This window comes from Coregonus clupeaformis, chromosome 7 (assembly GCF_020615455.1).
Source record: "Coregonus clupeaformis isolate EN_2021a chromosome 7, ASM2061545v1, whole genome shotgun sequence".
NCBI classification, from domain to species: domain Eukaryota; kingdom Metazoa; phylum Chordata; class Actinopteri; order Salmoniformes; family Salmonidae; genus Coregonus; species Coregonus clupeaformis.
The window spans coordinates 28,485,978-28,508,983 of NC_059198.1; the positions used below are offsets into that span (position 1 = coordinate 28,485,978).

The following is a 23,006-nucleotide window of genomic DNA, read 5'->3' on the forward strand; positions in this document are numbered from 1 at the left end:
GCAAGCTCTGCACTGGTGGTGCCCCGATCCCGCAGCTGAATCAACTTTAGGAGACGGTCCTGGCGCTTGCTGGACTTTCTTGGGCGCCCTGACGCCTTCTTCACAACAATTGAACCTCTCTCCTTGAAGTTCTTGATGATCTGATAAATGGTTGATTTAGGTGCAATCTTACTAGCAGCAATATCCTTGCCTGTGAAGCCCTTTTTTTGCAAAGCAATGATGACGGCACGTGTTTCCTTGCAGGTAACCATGGTTAACAAAGGAAGAACAATGATTTCAAGCACCACCCTCCTTTTAAAGCTTCCAGTCTGTTATTCTAACTCAATCAGCATGACAGAGTGATCTCCAGCCTTGTCCTCGTCAACACTCTCACCTGTGTTAATGAGAGAATCACTGACATGATGGCAGCTGGTCCTTTTGTGGCAGGGCTGAAATGGGATTAAGTTCATTTTCATGGCAAAGAGGGACTTTGCAATTAATTGCAATTCATCTGACCACTCTTCATGACATTCTGGAGTATATGCAAATTGCCATCATCAAAACTGAGGCAGCAGACTTTGTGACAATTAGTATTTGTGTCATTTTCAAAACTTTTGACCACGACTGTACGTTTTGTTTATTCCATATGTAACTCTGTGTTGTTGTTGTTTTTAATCGCACTGCTTTGCTTTACTTTGGCCGGGTCGCAGTTGTAAATGGGAACTTGTTCTCAACTGGCTTACCTGGTTAAATAAAGGTTAAATAAATAAGAATAAAAACAGAGACCTGCTGTGAGGCCAAGGTGAATCTTAACTGTCATGCACTTTGTGTTGTGGGTTAATAATCTGCCCATAAAGATTTGGGTGGATGAGAAAACAGCTCCTTCAGCTATAATTTAGAAAACATGAGTTTTGTGTTGTGGGTTCAGCCCCCAAGCCACCTAAACAAGTAAACAGTTTAATCTGTTTCCTCTATTTGTTTAGTACTTCTCAGATTATGGCATCATTGTCTAGACAGAAGCCCAGCCACGAGTCTCAAGGCGCTGAAATGGAAGTCCTTCTGCTCATCTAGGGACACACAGATGGACAGACAGTGAACTGTAGACAGTCACTGTCTGTAGCTGGTACATACATGATCAAAGGGGAAATAGGAAAGCAGCCACAAAGGCACAGCAAAATGGCCTCATGGCAAGAGACAGGAGAAGGAAGGAAGGACGGACGGACAATAAAAAGGGCCGATAACTTCTGCTCTTCATCTTTTTCAATGTATTTCTGTTCGCCTGTTGACCACATGGGAAAAGAGGCTATGGCTCTTCATGGATCCACCCAAATAAATTCTTGAAGGCGGTTTTCTGTGCTGCGCTGCGTTCAAGGACACCTTTTAAGAATCCAACCATCTGCTTTGTGCAGTTTATGTTCAGCAATGTGAAGGTGAAAAAAAATGTTTCACTACAAATCTGCCTGGAAACAAAGCCCTATTCTCTCATGTATAATGCTATGTAAGTAATCCTCTGGGATCTGACTGTTAGGCCAGATACTTGTATAAGCATGCAGTCTCAGAGGAGCCATGAGAAAGGGAAGAACAACATGAGAGCAGAGCACAAAGTACTCCCACGCATACAGAAAGCTGAAAATGTCTTCCAAATGGAGGACGCCCAAGAGAGACACACATTAAAATCTTCCATATCCCCAATAAAGAGTTCATTTATTTGTGAGAGCTTGTGAAATCCTTTCATGACCTTCTTGCTGACTCAATTGTGGAATCTTCCTGTTTTTGTCACATCCATTTTAACACTGGGCTTCACTGAATCCTGTTTTCACTTCTCCTGAGTTGGTTCAGTTCAGAGCCATCTTGTTGGATTTAGCTGAAATCACAGCAGAGCGGTTCACAAAAGCATGGAGACTTGATGAGCATGTGGGCTGCATGACAATTACTCTCTCTCTGTGTGTGTGTGTGTGTGTGTGTGTGTGTGTGTGTGTGTGTTAGTAAAAAACCTGCATGCGGTATGCCAATTCAGTTTGATGCCACGTGAATGACAGGCAGTGTAAGTTCATGGTCCAACTGTCATGAAACTTGAGAGAATCTTGATGCATTTTTTACTGAAGTCTTGCATAAAGCTCATGATTTGAGGGAGTCCTAACATTCACATGCCCATCCTCTGTCACTCTGTTAAGTTTTGGCTGCAAAACTTGAGGTTGTCTAGATGAGAGGAGTTGTTGCTGCTTGCACATTTTAGCTGTGTTATTGCATAATTAAATATTATGGAAATCCCAGGCAATAGCCTAGGAAGCAGAACTTATTTTCATGTAAATCTGTTTTAGGCTTGACATTGAGTGTGTGATAACATGTCTCTGGTTTGTCTTCAACCTGCTGTAAACTCACTGTGCTGGTCGATGACAGGGGGATGGAACTCAGGCAGGCATTAGAGATTAGATCTGGACAGATACAGTGGGGGAAAAAAGTATTTAGTCAGCCACCAATTGTGCAAGTTCTCCCGCTTAAAAAGATGAGAGGCCTGTAATTTTCATCATAGGTACAGTGGGGGAAAAAAGTATTTAGTCAGCCACCAATTGTGCAAGTTCTCCCACTTAAAAAGATGAGAGAGGCCTGTAATTTTCATCATAGGTACATGTCAACTATGACAGACAAAATGAGATTTTTTTTCTCCAGAAAATCACATTGTAGGATTTTTAATGAATTTATTTGCAAATTATGGTGGAAAATAAGTATTTGGTCAATAACAAAAGTGTCTCAATACTTTGCTATATACCCAACTATGACAGACAAATTGAGGAAAAAAAATCCAGAAAATCACATAGTAGGATTTTTAATGAATTTATTTGCAAATTATGGTGGAAAATAAGTATTTGGTCACCTACAAACAAGCAAGATTTCTGGCTCTCACAGACCTGTAACTTCTTCTTTAAGAGGCTCCTCTGTCCTCCACTCGTTACCTGTATTAATGGCACCTGTTTGAACTTGTTATCAGTATAAAAGACACCTGTCCACAACCTCAAACAGTCACACTCCAAACTCCACTATGGCCAAGACCAAAGAGCTGTCAAAGGACACCAGAAACAAAATTGTAGACCTGCACCAGGCTGGGAAGACTGAATCTGCAATAGGTAAGCAGCTTGGTTTGAAGAAATCAACTGTGGGAGCAATTATTAGGAAATGGAAGACATACAAGACCACTGATAATCTCCCTCGATCTGGGGCTCCACGCAAGATCTCACCCGGTGGGGTCAAAATGCTCACAAGAACGGTGAGCAAAAATCCAAGAACCACACGGGGGGACCTAGTGAATGAACTGCAGAGAGCTGGGACCATATATAACAAAGTATTGAGAAACTTTTGTTATTGACCAAATACTTATTTTCCACCATAATTTGCAAATAAATTCATTAAAAATCCTACAATGTGATTTTCTGGATTTTGTTTTCTCATTTTGTCTGTCATAGTTGACGTGTACCTATGATGAAAATTACAGGCCTCTCTCATCTTTTTAAGTGGGAGAACTTGCTCAATTGGTGGCTGACTAAAGATTTGGCATGGGTCCTCAGATCCTCAAAAAATTCTACAGCTGCACCATCGAGAGCATCCTGACTGGTTGCATCACCGCCTGGTATGGCAACTGCTTGGCCTCTGACCGCAAGGCACTACAGAGGGTAGTGCGTACGGCCCAGTACATCACTGGGGCAAAGCTCCCTGCCATCCAGGACCTCTATACCAGGCGGTGTCAGAGGAAGGCCCTCAAAATTGTCAAAGACTCCAGCCACCCTAGTCATAGACTGTTCTCTCTGCTACCGCACGGGCAAGCGGTGCACCGGAGTGCCAAGTCTAGGTCCAAAAGACTTCTCAACAGCTTCTACCCCCAAGCCATAAGACTCCTGAACAGCTAATCATGGCTACCCGGACTATTTGCACTGCCCCCCACCCCATCCTTTTTACGCTGCTGCTACTCTGTTAAGTATTTATGCATAGTCACTTTAACTCTACCCACATGTACATATTACCTCAACTACCTCAACTAGCCGGTGCCCCGCACATTGACTATGCAACGGTACCCCCTGTGTATATATAGCCTCCCTACTGTCACTTTATTCTATTGTATATATAGCCTCCCTACTGTCACTTTATTTTACTTCTGCTCTTTTTTTTCTCAACACTTTTTTGTTGTTGTTTTATTCTTACTTTTTTGTTTAAAATAAATGCACTGTTGGTTAAGGGCTGTAAGTAAGCATTTCACTGTAATGTCTGCACCTGTTGTATTCGGCGCATGTGACCAATAAAATTTGATTTGATTTGATTTGATTTGACTAAATACTTTTTTTCCCCCACTGTATCTCATTTCTGGCATTGTCTTTTTGAACACCTAAACATAAAGCACTTAAAAAGTCATGTTATCTGCCTGCTTTGGCAGTCCTGAATCACTGACAGAAAAGTAAGAGAAACAACAACGCTCTGTAGATTTCTGTGAAACTGCACAGGGGTGTAGTATGGATGACACAAACCGGATTTAATGTTTTCTAGACACAGAAACTCCTAAACAATCAGGGCGGTCAAAGATAACACTAAGCCAACAAACTAGTGGGGTTGTTGTGTATTTCATCTCTGGCTGTGTTTCCTGTTCCAAGTTTCCACCACAGTTACCAGTCCCCAGAGGGAGATGTGCTTTGTTTGCCCTGAACACAAACCCATAGCTCCAGCTCACCTTTCCATCCTTCAGAGTATAAGAGGAAGAGATTACCCTAGCTAGCACTACTTCAGGAAATGGCCAATCCCATCCACTCATTGGATGCAGGGTGAAGAGGAGTAGACTGGCTCCCATTTTAACAGGAGGTGTTTCCCTTGTCAACATGACACTTGATTTAATCCCCTCTGATGTCAGATGCTCTTGTGTAAAGAGGACTGGGGAGAGGGACTGGGGATGTTATGTCACAGGCAAGAAGAGTTAAGCCTATAAAGACCTGCTTTTAAAACTGAGCTTCAAATTCACTACTTGGTTTTATGGGGGAGATTGAACATTTGATATTATTTGTTATCTTATTGAGAACTTGTGGTCAATACTCAAGAGGCGGGTGGACAAACAAAAACCCACAAATCTGACAAACTCCAAGCATTGATTATGCAAGAATGGGCTGCCATCAGTCAGGATGTGGCCCAGAAGTTAATTGACAGCATGCCAGGGCGGATTGCAGAGGTCTTCAAAAAGAAGGGTCAACACTGCAAATATTGACTCTTTGCATAAACTTAATGTAATTGTCAATAAAAGCCTTTGACACTTATGGAATGCTTGTAATTATACTTCAGTATACCATAGTAACAACTGACAAAAATATCTCATAACACTGAAGCAGCGAACTTTGTGAAGACCAATACTTGTGTCATTCTCAAAACTTTTGACCACAATAGAAAATCTATATACAGTGTGTGCAAATGTAGTAGGTTATGGAGATAAGGCAATAAATAGGCCATAGTGTATTAACACTGGAGTGATAGATGTGCAGAAGATGATGTGCAAATAGAGATACTGGGGTGCAAATGAGCAAAATAAGTAACAATATGGGGATGAGGTAGTTGGGTGGGCTAATTACAAAATGGGCTGTGTACAGGTGCAGTGATCGGTAAGCTGCTCTGACAACTGATGCTTAAAGTTAGTGAGGGAGATTTTTGCAGTTCGTTCCAGTCATTGGCAGCAGAGAACTGGAAGGAATGGCGGCCAAAGGAGGCGTTGGCTTTGGGGATGACCAGTGAGATATACCTGCTGGAGCGCATACTACGGGTGGGTGTTGCTATGGTGACCAATGAGCTAAGATAAGGCGGGGATTTGCCTAGCAGTGATTTATAGATGTACCTGTTTTGCAAGGCTAATTACCAAACCACCCACTACTACGGTTACTGTTTATATAATTAATGGCAGACTGGATTTATTTTCTCCTCTTCCAACAAGGCTTCCCTGCACACAGACTGACTAGGGATGGGCATTTGAAATGTTTTCACTATTCGAATAATATCATTATTTTTTCCCCCGGGATATCCGAAATACATGATTTTTTTGTGAAACCTTTGTTTCACTAAACTTTGTGAAACCACCTTGCAAGTTATGTTCCGACCTTTTGCTGTTCCTGTTTTAGTAGCACTTGTCCCGCAATGGACGGTATCCGTAATTGGTAGACGGTTCTGATGGAAAGGTCGTTGTTTGCGTCGCCGAGCAGTGCACAAGAAAGTTTTAAATCCAATTGTTTGAGGCTACCACCCACCTCCAAATCAAAACCAAACATTCCTTGTTGTGTTCTCGCTTATCGCTCACACCTGTCTGTGTTTCACACCTGTTTGTCTAGCTAATTAGCCTCGCAATTGGGCAACATGCTGCTGCAGACGGGAAGTAGAACGGAGCGTGTCCGTACAAACATTGACATCCATGTTTGCTTTTGATTTGAAGGGGTGGTGGTAGCATTAAACAATTGGATTTAAATACTCTCTTGGGCACTGCTTGGCGATGCACACGACAAACTTTCCATCAGAACCATCTACCGATTACGGATACCGTCCAACGTGGGATACGTGCTGCTAAAACAGGTACAGTCATTGGCTGAGTACTAATCTCGCACGCTTCTCTTATGTAATGCCCTAAGACGGAACATTACGGTTAAAATAACTTTACAAACTGTAATTAACTGTATACGTGATGGCGAGCCTCGTAGGGATTCAGATTAAACAACAGCCTACCTGTTACCTTCTCATTAAGGTAACTTAATTTTCCCCAAAAAAATTCCGTCATTTGTATTCCTTTTTGCGTTGATTAGAAATATCCCACTTGCTAGGCTACATATGGAGCCTCTGACTGTAGTGCCGCTTTGACTGCCCGACAATAACAACAAGCTACACGCGTGAAACATGTGAAGGCTACCGGTATGTCTTTTTTTATGGGTTGCACATCATAAAAACTACATTCAAAAGTTAGTTGTTTTATTAAATGAAGAATTTCAAATGTCATGGTATATACTTGTATTTAGCAATGTCACATCATTTTAGTTAATGCAGACAAAGCCTTTCCATTGTTAAAATAGGCCTATAATTTTATGGTGCCAAAAAATGTACACTCGCAAGTAATCGAATACTAACATCCGTTCGGATATTCTATTATCGATTAACCGTGCCCATCCCTAGCACAAACCACATGAATTATACATTAGCATGAAGCACAGAGAGTCTTGCTCAATTCATGAAAGCTCTGCTGCTTATTATGGGCTGTGCTCCTTCCCAATGGGGAGAGACCCTCTCATAGACTGTGAAAGGAGGGCAGGGCGAAGTGAGGTTTCGATTAATCTCTTCTCCCTACCAGCATAGATGGGAGTTGATAAGACTCCCGCAGCCGTGAAGAAATCTTTTAGGCTGCCTGGGCGTGCAGAGACTTGCATTGTGTGGATGGATTAATTCTCACAGGTGGGCCAGAGAGGCAGCAGAGAGACTCCAGAAGCTCATTGTGATGGCAGCAGCAGGTGCTGACTGTCATTACTCAATGGGGGTTCAAGGAGGCGAGAGATCCATCATTCAGATTCAGCCAGAGATGAAATTACAGTTCAGGGAGAGGTACCATCCTCCATCTGGGTCACAGCCCCTTGAAACAGAAGGCTGGGAAGTGCCTATCCCACAGACAGATGGAGGGAGACTGAGGAGGGAAGATGATAAACCCTTCATCGGTCATAAATACTGCGCTGTGCCCCAGACACTACAGGAGCGGCCATTCTGGCCAATAGCTTTGTCTTAAGAGATCACTAACAAAGGGGCAGCATAATCGAAAAGGAAGGTTTTTCTAGGATTTCTAGGTCCATTATTTTGACAGACAGCATTGTTCATTCCCTTGTCTGTCACTGCCACTCAGAACATTACCCTTTGTGAGACCCAGGGATTCCAAAGCTTGTCTGTGTGACTGTGGTGGACTCGCCTGTCGTTCTTTCAGACAGCCGTGTAAATCAGTGGTTGGGAGGGACTCTGAGGGAAGCACTCAGAAACAGACAACAGTTTGGTCTGGTTTCCCACTGGACTAGACACAGAGCGATTCTTTGATAGTGAAAGGGCATATTGTCCTTAACATTTACCCCCTACTTTGCCATCCCATTGAAGTATACTGAACAAAAATATAAAATGCAAAATGCAACAATTTCAAAGATTTTACTTAGTTACAGTTCAAAGAAGGAAAATCAGTAATTTGAAATAAATAAATTAGGCCCTAATCTATAGATTTCACATGACTGGGCGGGGGCGCAGCCATAGGAGCCATGCCCAGCCTAAAAGGGCTTTATTACAGACAGAAATACTCCTCAGCAACTCCCCCCCAAATACTGCCAAATTCTCTAAAATGACGTTGGAGGCGGCTTATGGTAGAGAAATGAACATTAAATTATCTGGCAACAGCTCTGTTGGACATTCCTGCAGTCAGCATGTCAATTGCACGCTCCTTCAAATCTTGAGACATCTGTGGCATTGTGTTGTGTGACAAAACTGCACATTTTAGAGCGGCCTTTTATTGTCCCCAGCACAAGGTGCACCTGTGTAATGATCATGCTGTTTAATCAGCTTCTTGATATGCCACACCTGTCAAGTGGATGGATTATCTTGACAAAGGAGAAATGCACACTAACAGGGATGTAAACAAATTTGTGCACAACATTTGAGAGAAATAAGCTTTTTGTGCGTATGGAACATTTCTGGGATATTTTATTTCAGCTCATGAAACATGGGACCATCCCTTTACATGTTGCGTTTATATTTTTGTTCAGTATAGTAGGCCATCTAGTGTTGCTAGCTCTGCAAGATTTACACTTTTTTTGGTGTATCCTAATTCCTGAAAATATACCACCTATTTTACTGTGCAGTTCAAAGGATTCTAACTCTAAACCACTAGAGTCCCCGAGTATCCCTCTGCCTGCTCTGTTCTGAGCCAGTCCTCTGGGTCTTCTTCTGTGTCCTTTGTTGGCTTCTGAGAGAATGTTGCCATGGAAACTACAGTGGGCACTCATTTGTAGCATGATTTCAGTTTGAATGTGGGAAATCCTTTATTTTCTATAACTTTTTCATTACTTTCCAATACATTGCTTGATGACTACGTGCAGAGACGAGGCCTCACAAGCTCACGGTTATCATGTCTGTCCCAGAGCATATGGATGTTGGCATGGTGTTTGGTAAGGAAGCAAAGTTTCAGACTGAGAGGCTGAAAACTGGCATGGTTCTATGGCAATTTTGACTGCAGTGCGGAGCAGGAACGTGCATATCAATGATGCAAACTAAAGCCTAAATATGTATGGCTGGCCATTAAAATAATTAGTGATTCAGTCTAGAACTGTTCAACAGCTGCGATCCATTCAACAGCTGAGACCCATCGCATAACCACAAAAAATGCTCTCTGTGTAATACTTCACTATTCATAATCATACAGAAGATTACATCACACAACAATGCCTCTCCAACTTCCTCTTGTTCCACTTATTCAGTGTTCTGTGGTATCAACTTACTCTCTAAATAGAATCAATATGTCCTCATCTTTCTCTATAATAGCATCTCTCAGTCAGATCACAACAACCACTTCAACAGCTTTAAACAAATCAATACCACTCCCACTATAATTAATCCACATATTATGTTTATCCAAGAAGTCAAAATAAACTAATTGATAATCCCAGAAAGACCTGGCTTTTCCTTAATTAGGCCTAGTTAGACTAAACATATAGATTTGTGAATGGTATTGCAGCTTTGTATGTTGTATTTATAAGTATAATCGTTAGATAGCCTAGACTAAGAAAGGAAACCTAATAGCCTAGATACAAAAAAGTAGCAGTGACTGAGGGTCATTTCATTTGAGGCAGACAGCAAAAAGTACATGGTAGAGGGATTTGTGGTTTCAAGCCTCAGGGAAGATCCTTTTCATCCTGTGCACCTCTCATTCCCTGCTTGAGCAGATTTCACAGCTGCTAGATTGTTTCAAAAATGCAAACACCAGATGAGAAAGGGGTTAACAAGTAAGCCCAAGTAGCTTACTCTCCAATTGAGAGCTCCAATAAAGTAAGGAGAAGATTAGTTCTAAAAATACCACCATCTCACCACAGTAGTTCGACACTAAAGCTGCAGCATCTTGCAGATGCTACGCCTACCAGGAACTTAAACACTACATCTCTTCCACAGCAGAGAAGTTGCGTGCATATACAAAACAAAATAATTTCTCAACGAAACTCAGTTTATGGGTCAAGGTTTAGAAGAATTGTGGGGGTCCTGTGTGTCTTCCCCAGACTACACCATGCAACCCATGGTTTGTGAAGGCCAATGTCACATGAAGGTCTGCTCTTGTATCCTCAGTTCAGAAGGGGAGAGATGTAAACAACAATAAAAGCGGCATCAGACAGCGTGCATCAAATACCTCCTGTGTCCATTATGAGTTAGGAGACAGCAGGTCACACAGCTCTGCTCTCCCTAGAGTTCAGCATCCAGCAGAGTAAACTATCCATAAATTCTAGGGGTCTAATGGTTCACCAAACCCACGGTTCGGTACGTATTGCGGTTTTGGGGTTACGCTTCAGTTTGGTTTCGGTACAATGGGAAAATTAAATGCCATTCACAATGTTCAGCATTCACAATGTTCCTGGCATTGTCTGTTGTGACTGGATTGTTATGTTGGGCCTCTCAATTTTCCACTCAGATGCTGCGTTTGTAACTAAGTGGGAGGTGGGAATTTACCAGTTGTGAAGTCGTAGATACCAGTTGGATGCATTCATGTGATTTGAACTCGTAGAGAAACGCCGATTGGCTAATGGCCAACAAGCTGCGTCAACCATGAACTAAAAGTACATCTACCATGCTTGTAAACAAATTATATAGTTAAAAAAACACAATAATAGATAGCTTTTTATAGCTAATGTTTTGTTGTTGCATTTAAGGCCATTTCCTTAGTAGGTGACGTCAGAGGTCACCATGTGGGAGAAGTGGGTGCTCAAGATGATAGAAGAGTTTCCCACTAGTAATTACCAGTTGGAGGGCCGTTCAAGTGGATTTTTCCCAGTCATATGAGGTAAATTCACAATTCCCTCTTGGTTATGAACGCACCATGATAGTTGCTCAAGCACTTTTACGAGGGGCTGAAACCCCCCATTCTCAACCACCGTGAATGGGTGCATATCCGTGGCTACAAACCAAAGACTGTAAAAAATAAACAGTCTACCAATCGCTCTTGTAATTTCTTTGGCCCGGTCAGAATCAGCTGCCAAAGAATGCTTGAATGCAGAGGGGAGACGATGTTGTTGTTGCTTCTTAGGTTTCCGTCCTGCTCTGGTATACTGGGGTGTCAACCTATTTGAGGTGTGGGCAGCTGCATAGGCTATTCTCGTTGAGCGTGGCGACATTCTATTAAGCATTTATCCACAACTCTGTCTATCGGCGTTGTAATCTACTGGGAAGCCAAAATGTTCCCAAACTGGAGATTTAAACGATGATGGAGGATCCTCCAATTCTGGTTTATCAACCCCACCACCCGTCTTCATACAGAACTAGTTCCCGGCTGCGCCTCACAAAAAGGACAATTTGATATGCGCCAATTAAAAGGAGAATTTTGATTACAACGTGCGCAAAGGCTCTAGTTGTTTTTAACGGAATAGTCTGAAATGTACTCAAGAGGCAGAGGCCTACAACGCAGCGTAAGCATAGCCTATAGGCCTAGTGTTTTCATTTTGTACTGTGAATATGTTTTTTTATGTATTCATTCGGGTTCACAGTACGGACTGAACCGAGGTCCCTGTACTGAATGGTTTGGTACGAATATGTGTACCGTTAAACCCCTAATACATTCCCTCAGGCAGACTAGGCATGAGGTCTTAAAGCCAGTCACCTATGACACTGTGGGTGGTGCTCATTCATCTCAGAGGAAGGGTGCTGGCTTTGTGCTAGGCATCAAGGAGGAGATTAAAGGCACAAACTGCTCCATCATGCATGGAGTACGCTTATGTCTGTGCACTACAGGGCCAGTCGAGGAGGTTAAGGGGTGATTGTGAACATGGCTAATCCGAGGAGGTTAAGGGGTGACGGTGAACATCGCTAATCCTTGCATTGTCGTCTGCAGTCCCAGGCTTTACATGTTGAAATTAGAGATGGCCCACCTCATTAAAGCTAGGCCTATATTTTGGGTAGTGAACCAATGGTCTGTTGAGTGATCAAAGCCTTATGTCTTTCCACGTGGGACTCACCTGCAGACGAGCGTGGCGATGATGACACACCAGGCGGTGCAGCAGCAGTCGGCGTTGGGCTGCTCCTCGCTCTTCTTCCGCCGGCAGCACAACCAGAAGGAGTAGAAGAGCAGGAAGAGGAGGTCCAGGGCCAGGCAGGCTAGAGCCACGCCTCCCAGCAGCAGGATGGACTGAGCGGGGAACAAGAGGAGGACAATGAGACGTCATCTCACACACAATGAATAGCAAAGGAAGGCTTTCAGAGGTTTTTACAAACATACAACCGATGGTGAAAGCTTTCAGAGAAACAATGTAGAATGTAGATGGAGAGATAAAGGAGCCAAGCATCCAGGATCCAATTTTTTACTGCATAGCTGTTACCCGTTGGAGTGATATTGGGGGAAAGGGGATACCTAGTCAGTTGCACAACAATGCATTCAACCTAAATGTGTCTTCCGCATTTAACACAACCCCTCTGAATCAGAGAGGTGCGGCGGGGCTGCCTTAATCGACGTCCACGTCATCGGAGCCCAGGGAGCAGTTGTTGTTGGGGGTTAACTGCCTTGCTCAAGGGCAGAACGGCAGATTTTTCCACCTTTCCGGCTCGGGGCTTCAAACCAGCAACCTTTTGGTTACTGGCCCACGCTCTAACCGCTAGGCTATCTTGCACATCAAGTCTGCAAGGAATGAGAAGCTATTAAAGCAGATATACCCTCTGACCACCCAGAGGAGTCACAAGGTAATGAGATGGTCTCTCTGATTATTAACTATGCCCTTTGGCTCGTCATAGCTCATTTACACCAGATCACAGCCAATTAAGGGTTATCATCATAACTTTGAGAATAACGGAGAAGACAGAGGAGAAAAACCTCAAGCCTCATTAAAAGTCCCCCATCATGAACAAGCACAAACACACCACCATAAGGCGCAAACACTGTCATAGCCTACTTAAACAGACACATAGAAACCATAATCCTAGTCCCTAATATCATCACACATGAATAATGTGTTTGTTTCCCTGTCCGCATTTTGAAGATTCACTTAAAGCCAGTTCTCATATGCTCCCAATCTGTCTGCTTTACAGTAACTTCTGTCTTATGATTCATTGTAATGGATATATCCTGTATGAAATGTGGGCTTGGCTTGATATCAAATAACTCGATTTTTGTGGACCCAGTGAACTCCTGTTTCCATGTGAGCACTTCAAAATGACTGGAATATTGAAGCTCACAAGCTGCCATCTTTCCCTTTCAATGTGTGCCATGTATGTCTCACCTACTCTGTGTAGGAATAAGTACAGGGGGCTGGAGAGAGCATTGTGTTGGCTCAGGCCAGACCAGAGAGCTTGTGACTTTATAGGAAGTGGGGTAAAGAGAGTCAGGGTTCGTGTGAGGAGGCGACTTACTTCTCCAGCAGAGGGAAAATAGAAGAACATCTGGAGAGGAGTGGCACGGTCAGAGTCTTGGGTGACCAGGGCCCTGGGCTTAGCACCGCTCACTGGCTCTTTGCTGCTGTCAGATGTAAATTTGCAGTGATTTGCCGATTGCGATACTGTATACCATTAAAATGCCCAGATAGCAGTGGTCATGATTTGGCTTCACTACCTCATGGATATCAAGTTGAGAACAAACGTGCATAGGACATTATCTTTTTGTCTGGGTGGTCCTCTGTAGCTCAGCTGGTAGAGCACGGCGCTTGTAACGCCAAGGTAGTGGGTTCGATCCCCGGGACCACCCATACGCAAAAATGTATGCACGCATGACTGTAAGTCGCTTTGGATAAAAGCGTCTGCTAAATGGCATATTATTATTATTATTGTTCTTCTCCACCTTTTCCTGTTGTTGTAACGCCTTAAATGAGAATTCATCCAGTATTACTGTACATTTTCCCTCAACAATAGCTGCTCTGTTCTCCTATGAGATATCAAATGATTTCCAAAATGCAAGACAGCCCAGTTCCTTTGGGCAAATGCTAAATAAGGATCTAATTTTAGGCACTGCCTGGGCTCCAGTCTTCTGTTCTGCGGACAGAGAAAAGCGAACAAAAAACAAGGCATTCTCCCTAAAATGGAACAGTAGATAAAGGGAAATGAAGACTTCTTGACTTTAATGAGTTTTTAGATGCATTTATTTATCTAGCCCATCTCAGGCAAAATGGCATTAATTATTGCACATGAAAAACAAAATAGACTATATACTGCCAACTGTATGCCAAGTAAAAATTGTTTCGAAAACAAATACTTTTTTCAGTTCTTAAATGAAAAAGGATGTTTGCAGAAGTTGGTAACTATCCGTTTATGAACAAACTATTCTGGATGGAGTTAAATGAGTGTCGGGTTACTGTTTATCTATCCATCCCATTGCCTAGTCACTTTATCCCTATCTATATGTACATATCTACCTCAATTACATCGTACCCCTGCACATCGACTCGGTACTGGTTCCACGTGTATATAGCCAAGTTATCTTTACTCATTGTGCATTTATTCCTCGTGTTATAATTTGTCTATAATTTCTCTTTTTTTCTCTCTCTGCATTGTTGGTAAAGACCCATATGTAAGCATTTCACTGTTGTTTACAAAGCATGTGACAAATCAAATTTGATTTGATAATTGTAACCAACTGGGCAGAGCTAGTTATGAGCTTTATGAAGCATGAATCAACCATTAAGACATGAATTTGAAGTGTTCTACAGTGGTAAATGAACCACTCTCACAAAGCCTAATCTCAGAACAGGGGAAAGAGAACAGGGGTCTATGTGGAAATTGCCAAGTGGTTTAAAAGTAAGGCAAAAGTGAAGGGGAAACGGAAAGCTGCAACTGAGCAGGAATGCAGCTAAAACAAGCCAATCTGGGAGCGTGGCCAGTATCAATTAAGATATGACTGTTCCCCTGATTTAGCCTAATGCCGAAAGAATAGCAAGAGCCTGTCTTCTCTATTAGCAGTGTAGCCTTCTCAACTTGGGAGTGTAAAATCATATCAGCAAGACAATTTATGTAGGAGGACACTTTAATCGCCTACAGGTAATGTGGATCAAGATGATAAGAAAGTGGGTTCAATACTGACGTAAACTCACTAGTGACAAGTGGAGTCCTGGCTAGGCTGCAAGGCAGATGTCATGGTCTGGGATCAGATCTTACGATATAGAGTGTTGATGTGAAAAGGCACCCATTTGCTGAACCTTGGAAGTCTTAGGGTGAATGTGCGTGTGTGAGAGAGAGGTGCAAAGAGAGAGAGAGAGAGAGAGAGGGAGGTGAAGGAGAGAGAGAGCGAGCGAAAATGTGAGGTATGTTTGAGTAATGAAAAGGCATGTCAGTGAGTGAACGAGTGAACTAAGAGACTGAATAGCCTAAGTGAACCAGCTTAGGCTAAATATGATCAAACAAAAACAACATAACATCTATTATCAAATGCATCTCAAGGCCTAATGACATGTTAAGTATTGTGCTAGAGAAACAAGTCTATTGCTGAGTTCTGTAGGTCCACCACCAGTCCCATACTTCAGCCTGCAGCACACAGGGAGAGGGCAGGCACTTCATATGTAGTTCACACAGTCAGTGGGCCGCTCTCTCACGTTTGTATTCCTGTGGGGGAATCCAGGCAGGGAGTTCACTGTAATTACACAGATTTAGATCTAGACAGTTTTTCTTCCCTTGGTCGTCTGATAGATTAAACAGGAAAATACCGGCACTCTGGTTCTCTAAACAGATGCATTTTTCAGTAAGATCAGCCTAATGGGCCGCCCCTGTGCTCTTGGTGAATGGAGGAATCTCCATTGAAGCGCTTTATTGAGACGGTTTCCCTGCCCTGGAGAAACAATATCTGACCTCAATTACAGTATCTCACAGAGCTCCATCTCCTGGGCAGCCATCTTGTTACCTAGTGCTATTATACCACTACTTCATGGATACACTGTGCAAACATTTTCAAATACTACATCTGCTGAAATGCAAGTATGGACAATTCATACACTGAGTGGTTAAATAAATGGAAAATAGGCAATGTCACTGTCTGACTTAGTGAAGTTCAAATGGGCTGGAGAGGAGACGTACCATCCTGTGCACAGGATGCTGGCATATTTCAACCCCTACTCATCTTCCCAGCTTCTGATCCAAGACAATGGGAATAGGAGTTCAATGCTGACTAATAATGACTTTTTTCCATTTAAAAGTCCTTCTCTACCTTTTAGTCATGATTTCTTTCATATTCACTCTCCACTGTTGTGATTCAAATTTCAGGAATTGGGAGTTTCGTTTTTCACATACCGGTAGTCAAAATAACAAATCATGGTCCATATGTGTTCCATTAAAGGGCACTTAAGTTTGGCTTTGAATAAGACACATTGCCATGAAAGAATAGCAGACCCAAAGGGAAGAGAGGAAGTAAAAAGTGCTGACTCAACTGTCACTCTGTCCTTTACAATCAGGTTTCACTTCCAGGTCAAACAAATTCCCCACATCCAAAATTAACTGCTTGATGAACATATGCAGAAGGATGCAGTGACAAACCTGTAACAGCTAGGAGTCTTGTGTCACACCAGGCGAACAAGCTGACACAACAGATTAGCACCTTGTTGCCCTTTTCCACTCCCTGTGCATCAAGGCACATCATTAGATGACACTATGTAAAGACAAAGTAATTGGATAAATACCATTGCAGTTTAGGCTAATGTGCACAAACACCCCAGCACACCAGGTAAACAGAAATTGGTTTTCTCGTACATCTCACTGTGCTATTGGCAGTGTGGATGTCAACATACTTGCCCTAACCAAAGCAGCCTAGTTAGAAAAAGACATTTATGGCCAAGTATGGTCTAAATCAAAAGAATATATATTTTCCCCACTCCTCTGGCCAGCCTGGGCTCTCTCCTGGTTCTCTGACCCAGGTAGGAGAGGCTGAAACCATGCTGGCCCTGTCTGCTCTCCTCACCCCAGTCTGCCCACACCCAAACAAACCCAGCTCCAGTCCCACACCCATTCATCACAATGGCAATAGACTGCCTCTCTTCTTCCACCTCACAAACCTTGGCTCTGGTCCACGACTTACAAAAGCTGCCTTGTGACAACCCCCCTCGATGTTGGCCTTCAGAAGAGAAGGAATTTTTGTTAGACAGCCATCTTCACTCGTTTCTCACTATTGGCAAAACGTTTCTAACTCATTTATAATGCACAAATGAAGAAAGTGGATGAATGTGTCATCATTAAGACATCATTGGATATCAGAATGAACAGCATGAAAAGGGTGATTACTGTATGTATGCCTCAGGACACATTTTGCATATATGCCTGGTTAGGCCTATAGATAACCTCTGTGAGCCAAATCAGAGGTTAAGGGGAGAATTGGCGTACTTGGCAACACAGGCATACTCAAAATGTATGTGGACACTCGAGGCGGGGGAAAAACAAAGCATTGACCAAAACAAATCCTGGCTTTTGTCGTACCCTGTCGACAGACTGGCAATTATCTCTCATTTTGAAATCCACTTCAACACTAATTTCTTAGCGCTCGCCGTTAAAAAGAGAAATGGGAAAAAGTTCACTGATAAGTGCATCAAGGACACAGTGGATTTTACTTCAGGGAGGGTTGCGCTAAACCCTTAACTAAATGAGCTGAGAATATCCATTAACTCTGACCCTGTGGACAAGTGCCATGCTGCAGAGTGCAGGAGGTTGGTTCTCCCCTCCCCCATCTTCAGCTGTGCAGCTCGCTTGCCTGGGCTGCTGCACTCACTCATCATCTACTACACACATTGGTTTAACCTCCAAATCTATGGTAGTGGAAGTCGATGATGGGCAATAGCCAGGGCAGTTCATTCATGCAAATGACCTTAGGGTAAATCCATATCAATTCAATCACTTTTTGACAGCATCCCTTTTGATTTAAACAAAACTTTCCATACGTTTGCCCATGGAAGAAGTGGTCAGAAAGTGACTTTTTGAACCTGAAGGCCAAAACATCCAGGAGATAGAGACGCTCAAAGTTGACCCATTTTGCATAGTCCACCATATCATGAGATCCATGTCTTCATCACTGGAAATTCTAAACAGTTGAGTTTGATATAATTTAAAAGCTTACAAAACAGGTTTGTCAAACTATTTTATAATTTCTTGAATAGTGTTTTGTTGTTGAATAAAACATATACTTTTTTAAAATACCTTTTAATGTAATTTATCTAAAAACGCGTAAACTTTTTTTCATATTCACATACGTATTAGCTTGGACCCTACTTTACATAATCTGAGGTTTTAGTGTTGTGCCTGCCATTGGTTGAGACACAACATGCTCTTGAATACAGGGTGGGTGTCATTTCAAACATAGAAATAGAATGGACCTATCCCTTCAGACCACTGCAAGTTAGCTGCTACACTTTTGAAATTTTAAGTGAATTGTAACTTTAACTTCTAATTAGTACCACAAAGACGGTCGTCGGTCCACCCACTGTCCAATGTCAACTTAACACGTCTAATGTATTTTCTATATTTCAATAGGTTTCATATGGAGGATTGACTGTAAAGAAAACACACACACACACACACACACACACACACACACACACACACACACACATATATATATATATATAAAATCCAATTCAAGTCAACATTCTCTGATTTGTGGACCTCCAACCATCTTTGTGGTATTATATGAATGTTAAAATGTCTATTTGATTCCCATTTTAGTACATTTATCAGCCAAAACATTACACCCACCCTGTATTTAAGAGCATGTTGTGTCTCAGCCGATGGCGGCACAACACAAATACCTCAGATGATGTAAAATAGGGTCTAAGATACAACATGTTAAAAATATGAAAAGTGTAAGCGTTTATACAGTAGATAATTGACTTAAGGTGAAAAAAGTACATAATTTGTATTATTTTAAAACAATCTGGATCATATGAAAGTTTGACAACCCTGTTTGTAAGCTTTTAAATGATATCTCAACTGTTTATATTTTCCAGTGATGAAAACATGGATATCTCATGGTATGGTGGTGTATGCAAGATATGTCAACTTTGAACACCTTTATCTCTTGAATGTTTTGTCATTCAGTTCCAGAAAGTCACTTTCTGAGCACTTCTACAATGGGTATGAAAGGTTGCATTCAAATCAAAAGGGGTGCTGTCAAAAAGTGATTGAATTCAAATGGATTTACTCGCTACAGTAGTATGCCTCATCACCATTACCCTGCTGCTTGAACCAGGCAGAGCACTACAGGGCAGAAATTAGGAATCCTGATCATCATATACTGTATGTTTCAATCATGTTTACAGTAGTCAGGTGTGAGGTATGGCCTAAGTAGGTATAGATAAGAGATGGGTTGGTGAGTAGAAGATGGGTAGAATATTATAGGCGTCAAGAAAGACTGTGGAGAGGGAGAGGGATGTTGGAGGGGGGTAGCCCTCAGTCACCAGGGACGGCAAGAATGTCAGCATCAATAATCTGTCCGACTGTCTAATTATTCCCTGACATACTTGGCCCATTACCCTTAAAGACCTTTAAAGACTGAAAGCAGGTTATAGCCTAGTGAAAAGTGTGCTGGACAGCATAAAGCCTGCCCTGCTAACACTGTCTGTAACATCCAGTAGTGTAAAGTACTTAAGCAAAAATACTTTAAAGTACTACTTAAGTCATTTTTGGGGGTATCTGTACTTTACTACACTGAACAAAAATATAAATGCAACATGTAAAGTGTTGGTCTCATGTTTCATGAGCTAAAAAAAAAAAAAAAATTCCATACGCACAAAAAGCTAATTTCTCTAAAATGTTGGCCACAAATATGTTTACATCCCTGTTAGTGAGCATTTCTCCTTTGCCAAGACAATCCATCCACCTGACAGGTGTGGCATATCAAGAAGCTGATTAAACAGCATGATCATTACACAGGTGCACCTTATGCTGGGGACAATAAAATGCCATTTAAAAATGTGCAGTTTTGTCACAACACAATGCCACAGATGTCTCAAGTTTAGGAGTATTTCTGACTGTAATAAAGCCCTTTTGTGGGGAAAAACTCATTCTGATTGGCTGGCCTAGCTCCCCAGTGGGTGGACCTTGCTGCCAAGTGGGTGGGCATATGCCCTCCAAGGCCCACCCATGGCTGCACCCCTACCCAGTCATTGTTGCGTGTTGCTTATATTTTTTTTGTTCAGTGTATTTATGACAACTTGTACTCCATTACATTCCTAAAGAAAATAATTTACTTTTTACTCCATACATTTTCCCTGACACTCAAAATTACTTTGAATGCTTAGCAGGACAGGAAAAGGGTCAAATTCATGCACATACAGTGGGGAAAAAAAGTATTTAGTCAGCCACCAATTGTGCAAGTTCTCCCACTTAAAAAGATGAGAGAGGCCTGTAATTGTCATCATAGGTACATGTCAACTATGACAGACAAAATGAGAAAAAAAAATCCAGAAAATCACATTGTAGGATTTTTAATGAATTTATTTGCAAATTATGGTGGAAAATAAGTATTTGGTCAATAACAAAAGTTTCTCAATACTTTGTTATATACCCTTTGTTGGCAATGACACAGGTCAAACGTTTTCTGTAAGTCTTCACAAGGTTTTCACACACTGTTGCTGGTATTTTGGCCCATTCCTCCATGCAGATCTCCTGTAGAGCTGTGATGTTTTGGGGCTGTCGCTGGGCAACACGGACTTTCAACTCCCTCCAAAGATTTTCTATGGGGTTGAGATCTGGAGACTGGCTAGGCCACTCCAGGACCTTGAAATGCTTCTTACGAAGCCACTCCTTCGTTGCCCGGGCAGTGTGTTTGGGATCATTGTCATGCTGAAAGACCCAGCCGCGTTTCATCTTCAATGCCCTTGCTGATGGAAGGAGGTTTTCACTCAAAATCTCACGATACATGGCCCCATTCATTCTTTCCTTTACACGGATCAGTCGTCCTGGTCCCTTTGCAGAAAGACAGCCACAAAGCATGATGTTTCCACCCCCATGCTTCACAATAGGTATGGTGTTCTTTGGATGCAACTCAGCATTCTTTGTCCTCCAAACACGATGAGTTGAGTTTTTACCAAAAAGTTATATTTTGGTTTCATCTGACCATATAACATTCTCCCAATCCTCTTCTGGATCATCCAAATGCACTCTAGCAAACTTCAGACGGGCCTGGACATGTACTGGCTTAAGCAGGGGGACACGTCTGGCACTGCAGGATTTGAGTCCCTGGCGGCGTAGTGTGTTACTGATGGTAGGCTTTGTTACTTTGGTCCCAGCTCTCTGCAGGTCATTCACTAGGTCCCCCCGTGTGGTTCTGGGATTTTTGCTCACCGTTCTTGTGATCATTTTGACCCCACGGGGTGAGATCTTTGCGTGGAGCCCCAGATCGAGGGAGGTTATCAGTGGTCTTGTATGTCTTCCATTTCCTAATAATTGCTCGCACAGTTGATTTCTTCAAACCAAGCTGCTTACCTATTGCAGATTCAGTCTTCCCAGCCTGGTGCAGGTCTACAATTTTGTTTCTGGTGTCCTTTGACAGCTCTTTGGTCTTGGCCATAGTGGAGTTTGGAGTGTGACTGTTTGAGGTTGTGGACAGGTGTCTTTTATACTGATAACAAGTTCAAACAGGTGCCATTAATACAGGTAACGAGTGGAGGACAGAGGAGCCTCTTAAAGAAGAAGTTACAGGTCTGTGAGAGCCAGAAATCTTGCTTGTTTGTAGGTGACCAAATACTTATTTTCCACCATAATTTGCAAATAAATTCATAAAAAATCCTACAATGTGATATTCTGGATTTTTTTTCCTCAATTTGTCTGTCATAGTTGACGTGTACCTATGATGAAAATTACAGGCCTCTCACATCTTTTTAAGTGGGAGAACTTGCACAATTGGTGGCTGACTAAATACTTTTTTCCCCCACTGTATAAGGAATTTGAAATGATTTATACTTTTACATTTGATACTTAAGTATATTTTAGCAATTACATTTACTTTTGATACTTAAGTATATTTAAAACCAAATACTTTTAGACTGTTACTCAAGTAGTATTTTACTGGGTGACTTTCACGTTTACTTAAGTCCTTTTTTATTAAAAAGGTATCTTCACTTCTACTCAAGTATGACAATTGGGGTACTTTCCCACCACTGGTAACATCTATATAACACTGTTTTCGTGCACATTTAATACATCCTATATGCTTGACACTTGACAGCTGCCTGAGTGTTATTGAACAGAGTTGTCATAATAAAGAACAGGTTTAAAAACTACAGGTATTCCTTCTTTCTTTTCTTTCCAAAACACTTGAGCGTGCTGTCTGACCAACTCTCTCGCTATCTCTCTCAGAACGATCTTCTTGTCCCTAACCAGTCAGGCTTCAAGACGGGTAACTCAACCGAGACTGTTCTTCTCCGTGTCACGGAGGCTCTCCGCACTGCCAAAGCTGATTCTCTCTCATTTTTACATTTTAGTCAGTCATTTAGCAGACGCTCTTATTCAGAGCGACTTACAGTTAGTGAGTGCATACATTTTTCATACTCTCCTCTGTTCTCATTCTCCTAGATCTATCCGCTGCCTTCGACACTGTGAACCATCAGATCCTCTTCTCCACCCTCCCAGGCTCAGCACACTCTTGGATTGCGTCCTACCTGGCAGGCCGCTCCTACCAGGTGTCGTGGAGAGGGTCTGTGTCTGCACCACGTACTCTCACGTCATATTCTCACATGGTCTCTCCTATCATTGCTATGTGGATGACACTCAACTACTCCCCCCCCCTTCTGACACCCAGGTGGGGAGACACATCTCTGCGTGCCTGGCAGATATCTCAGTTTGGATGTCGGCCCACCACC

General features: G+C 42.3%; 1 protein-coding gene across 2 annotated transcripts in view; it reads right to left on the reverse strand.

Moving 5' to 3' along the window:
- LOC121569547 (protein tweety homolog 3-like) overlaps window positions 1-23,006 on the reverse strand; it is a 63,413-nt gene that overhangs the window by 33,908 nt on the left and 6,499 nt on the right. For both annotated transcript variants that reach the window (XM_041880603.2, XM_041880604.2), the window contains exon 2: window positions 12,213-12,382. In XM_041880603.2, the coding sequence (XP_041736537.1) occupies window positions 12,213-12,382 (170 nt within the window). The remainder of the gene's footprint in view (window positions 1-12,212; window positions 12,383-23,006) is intronic.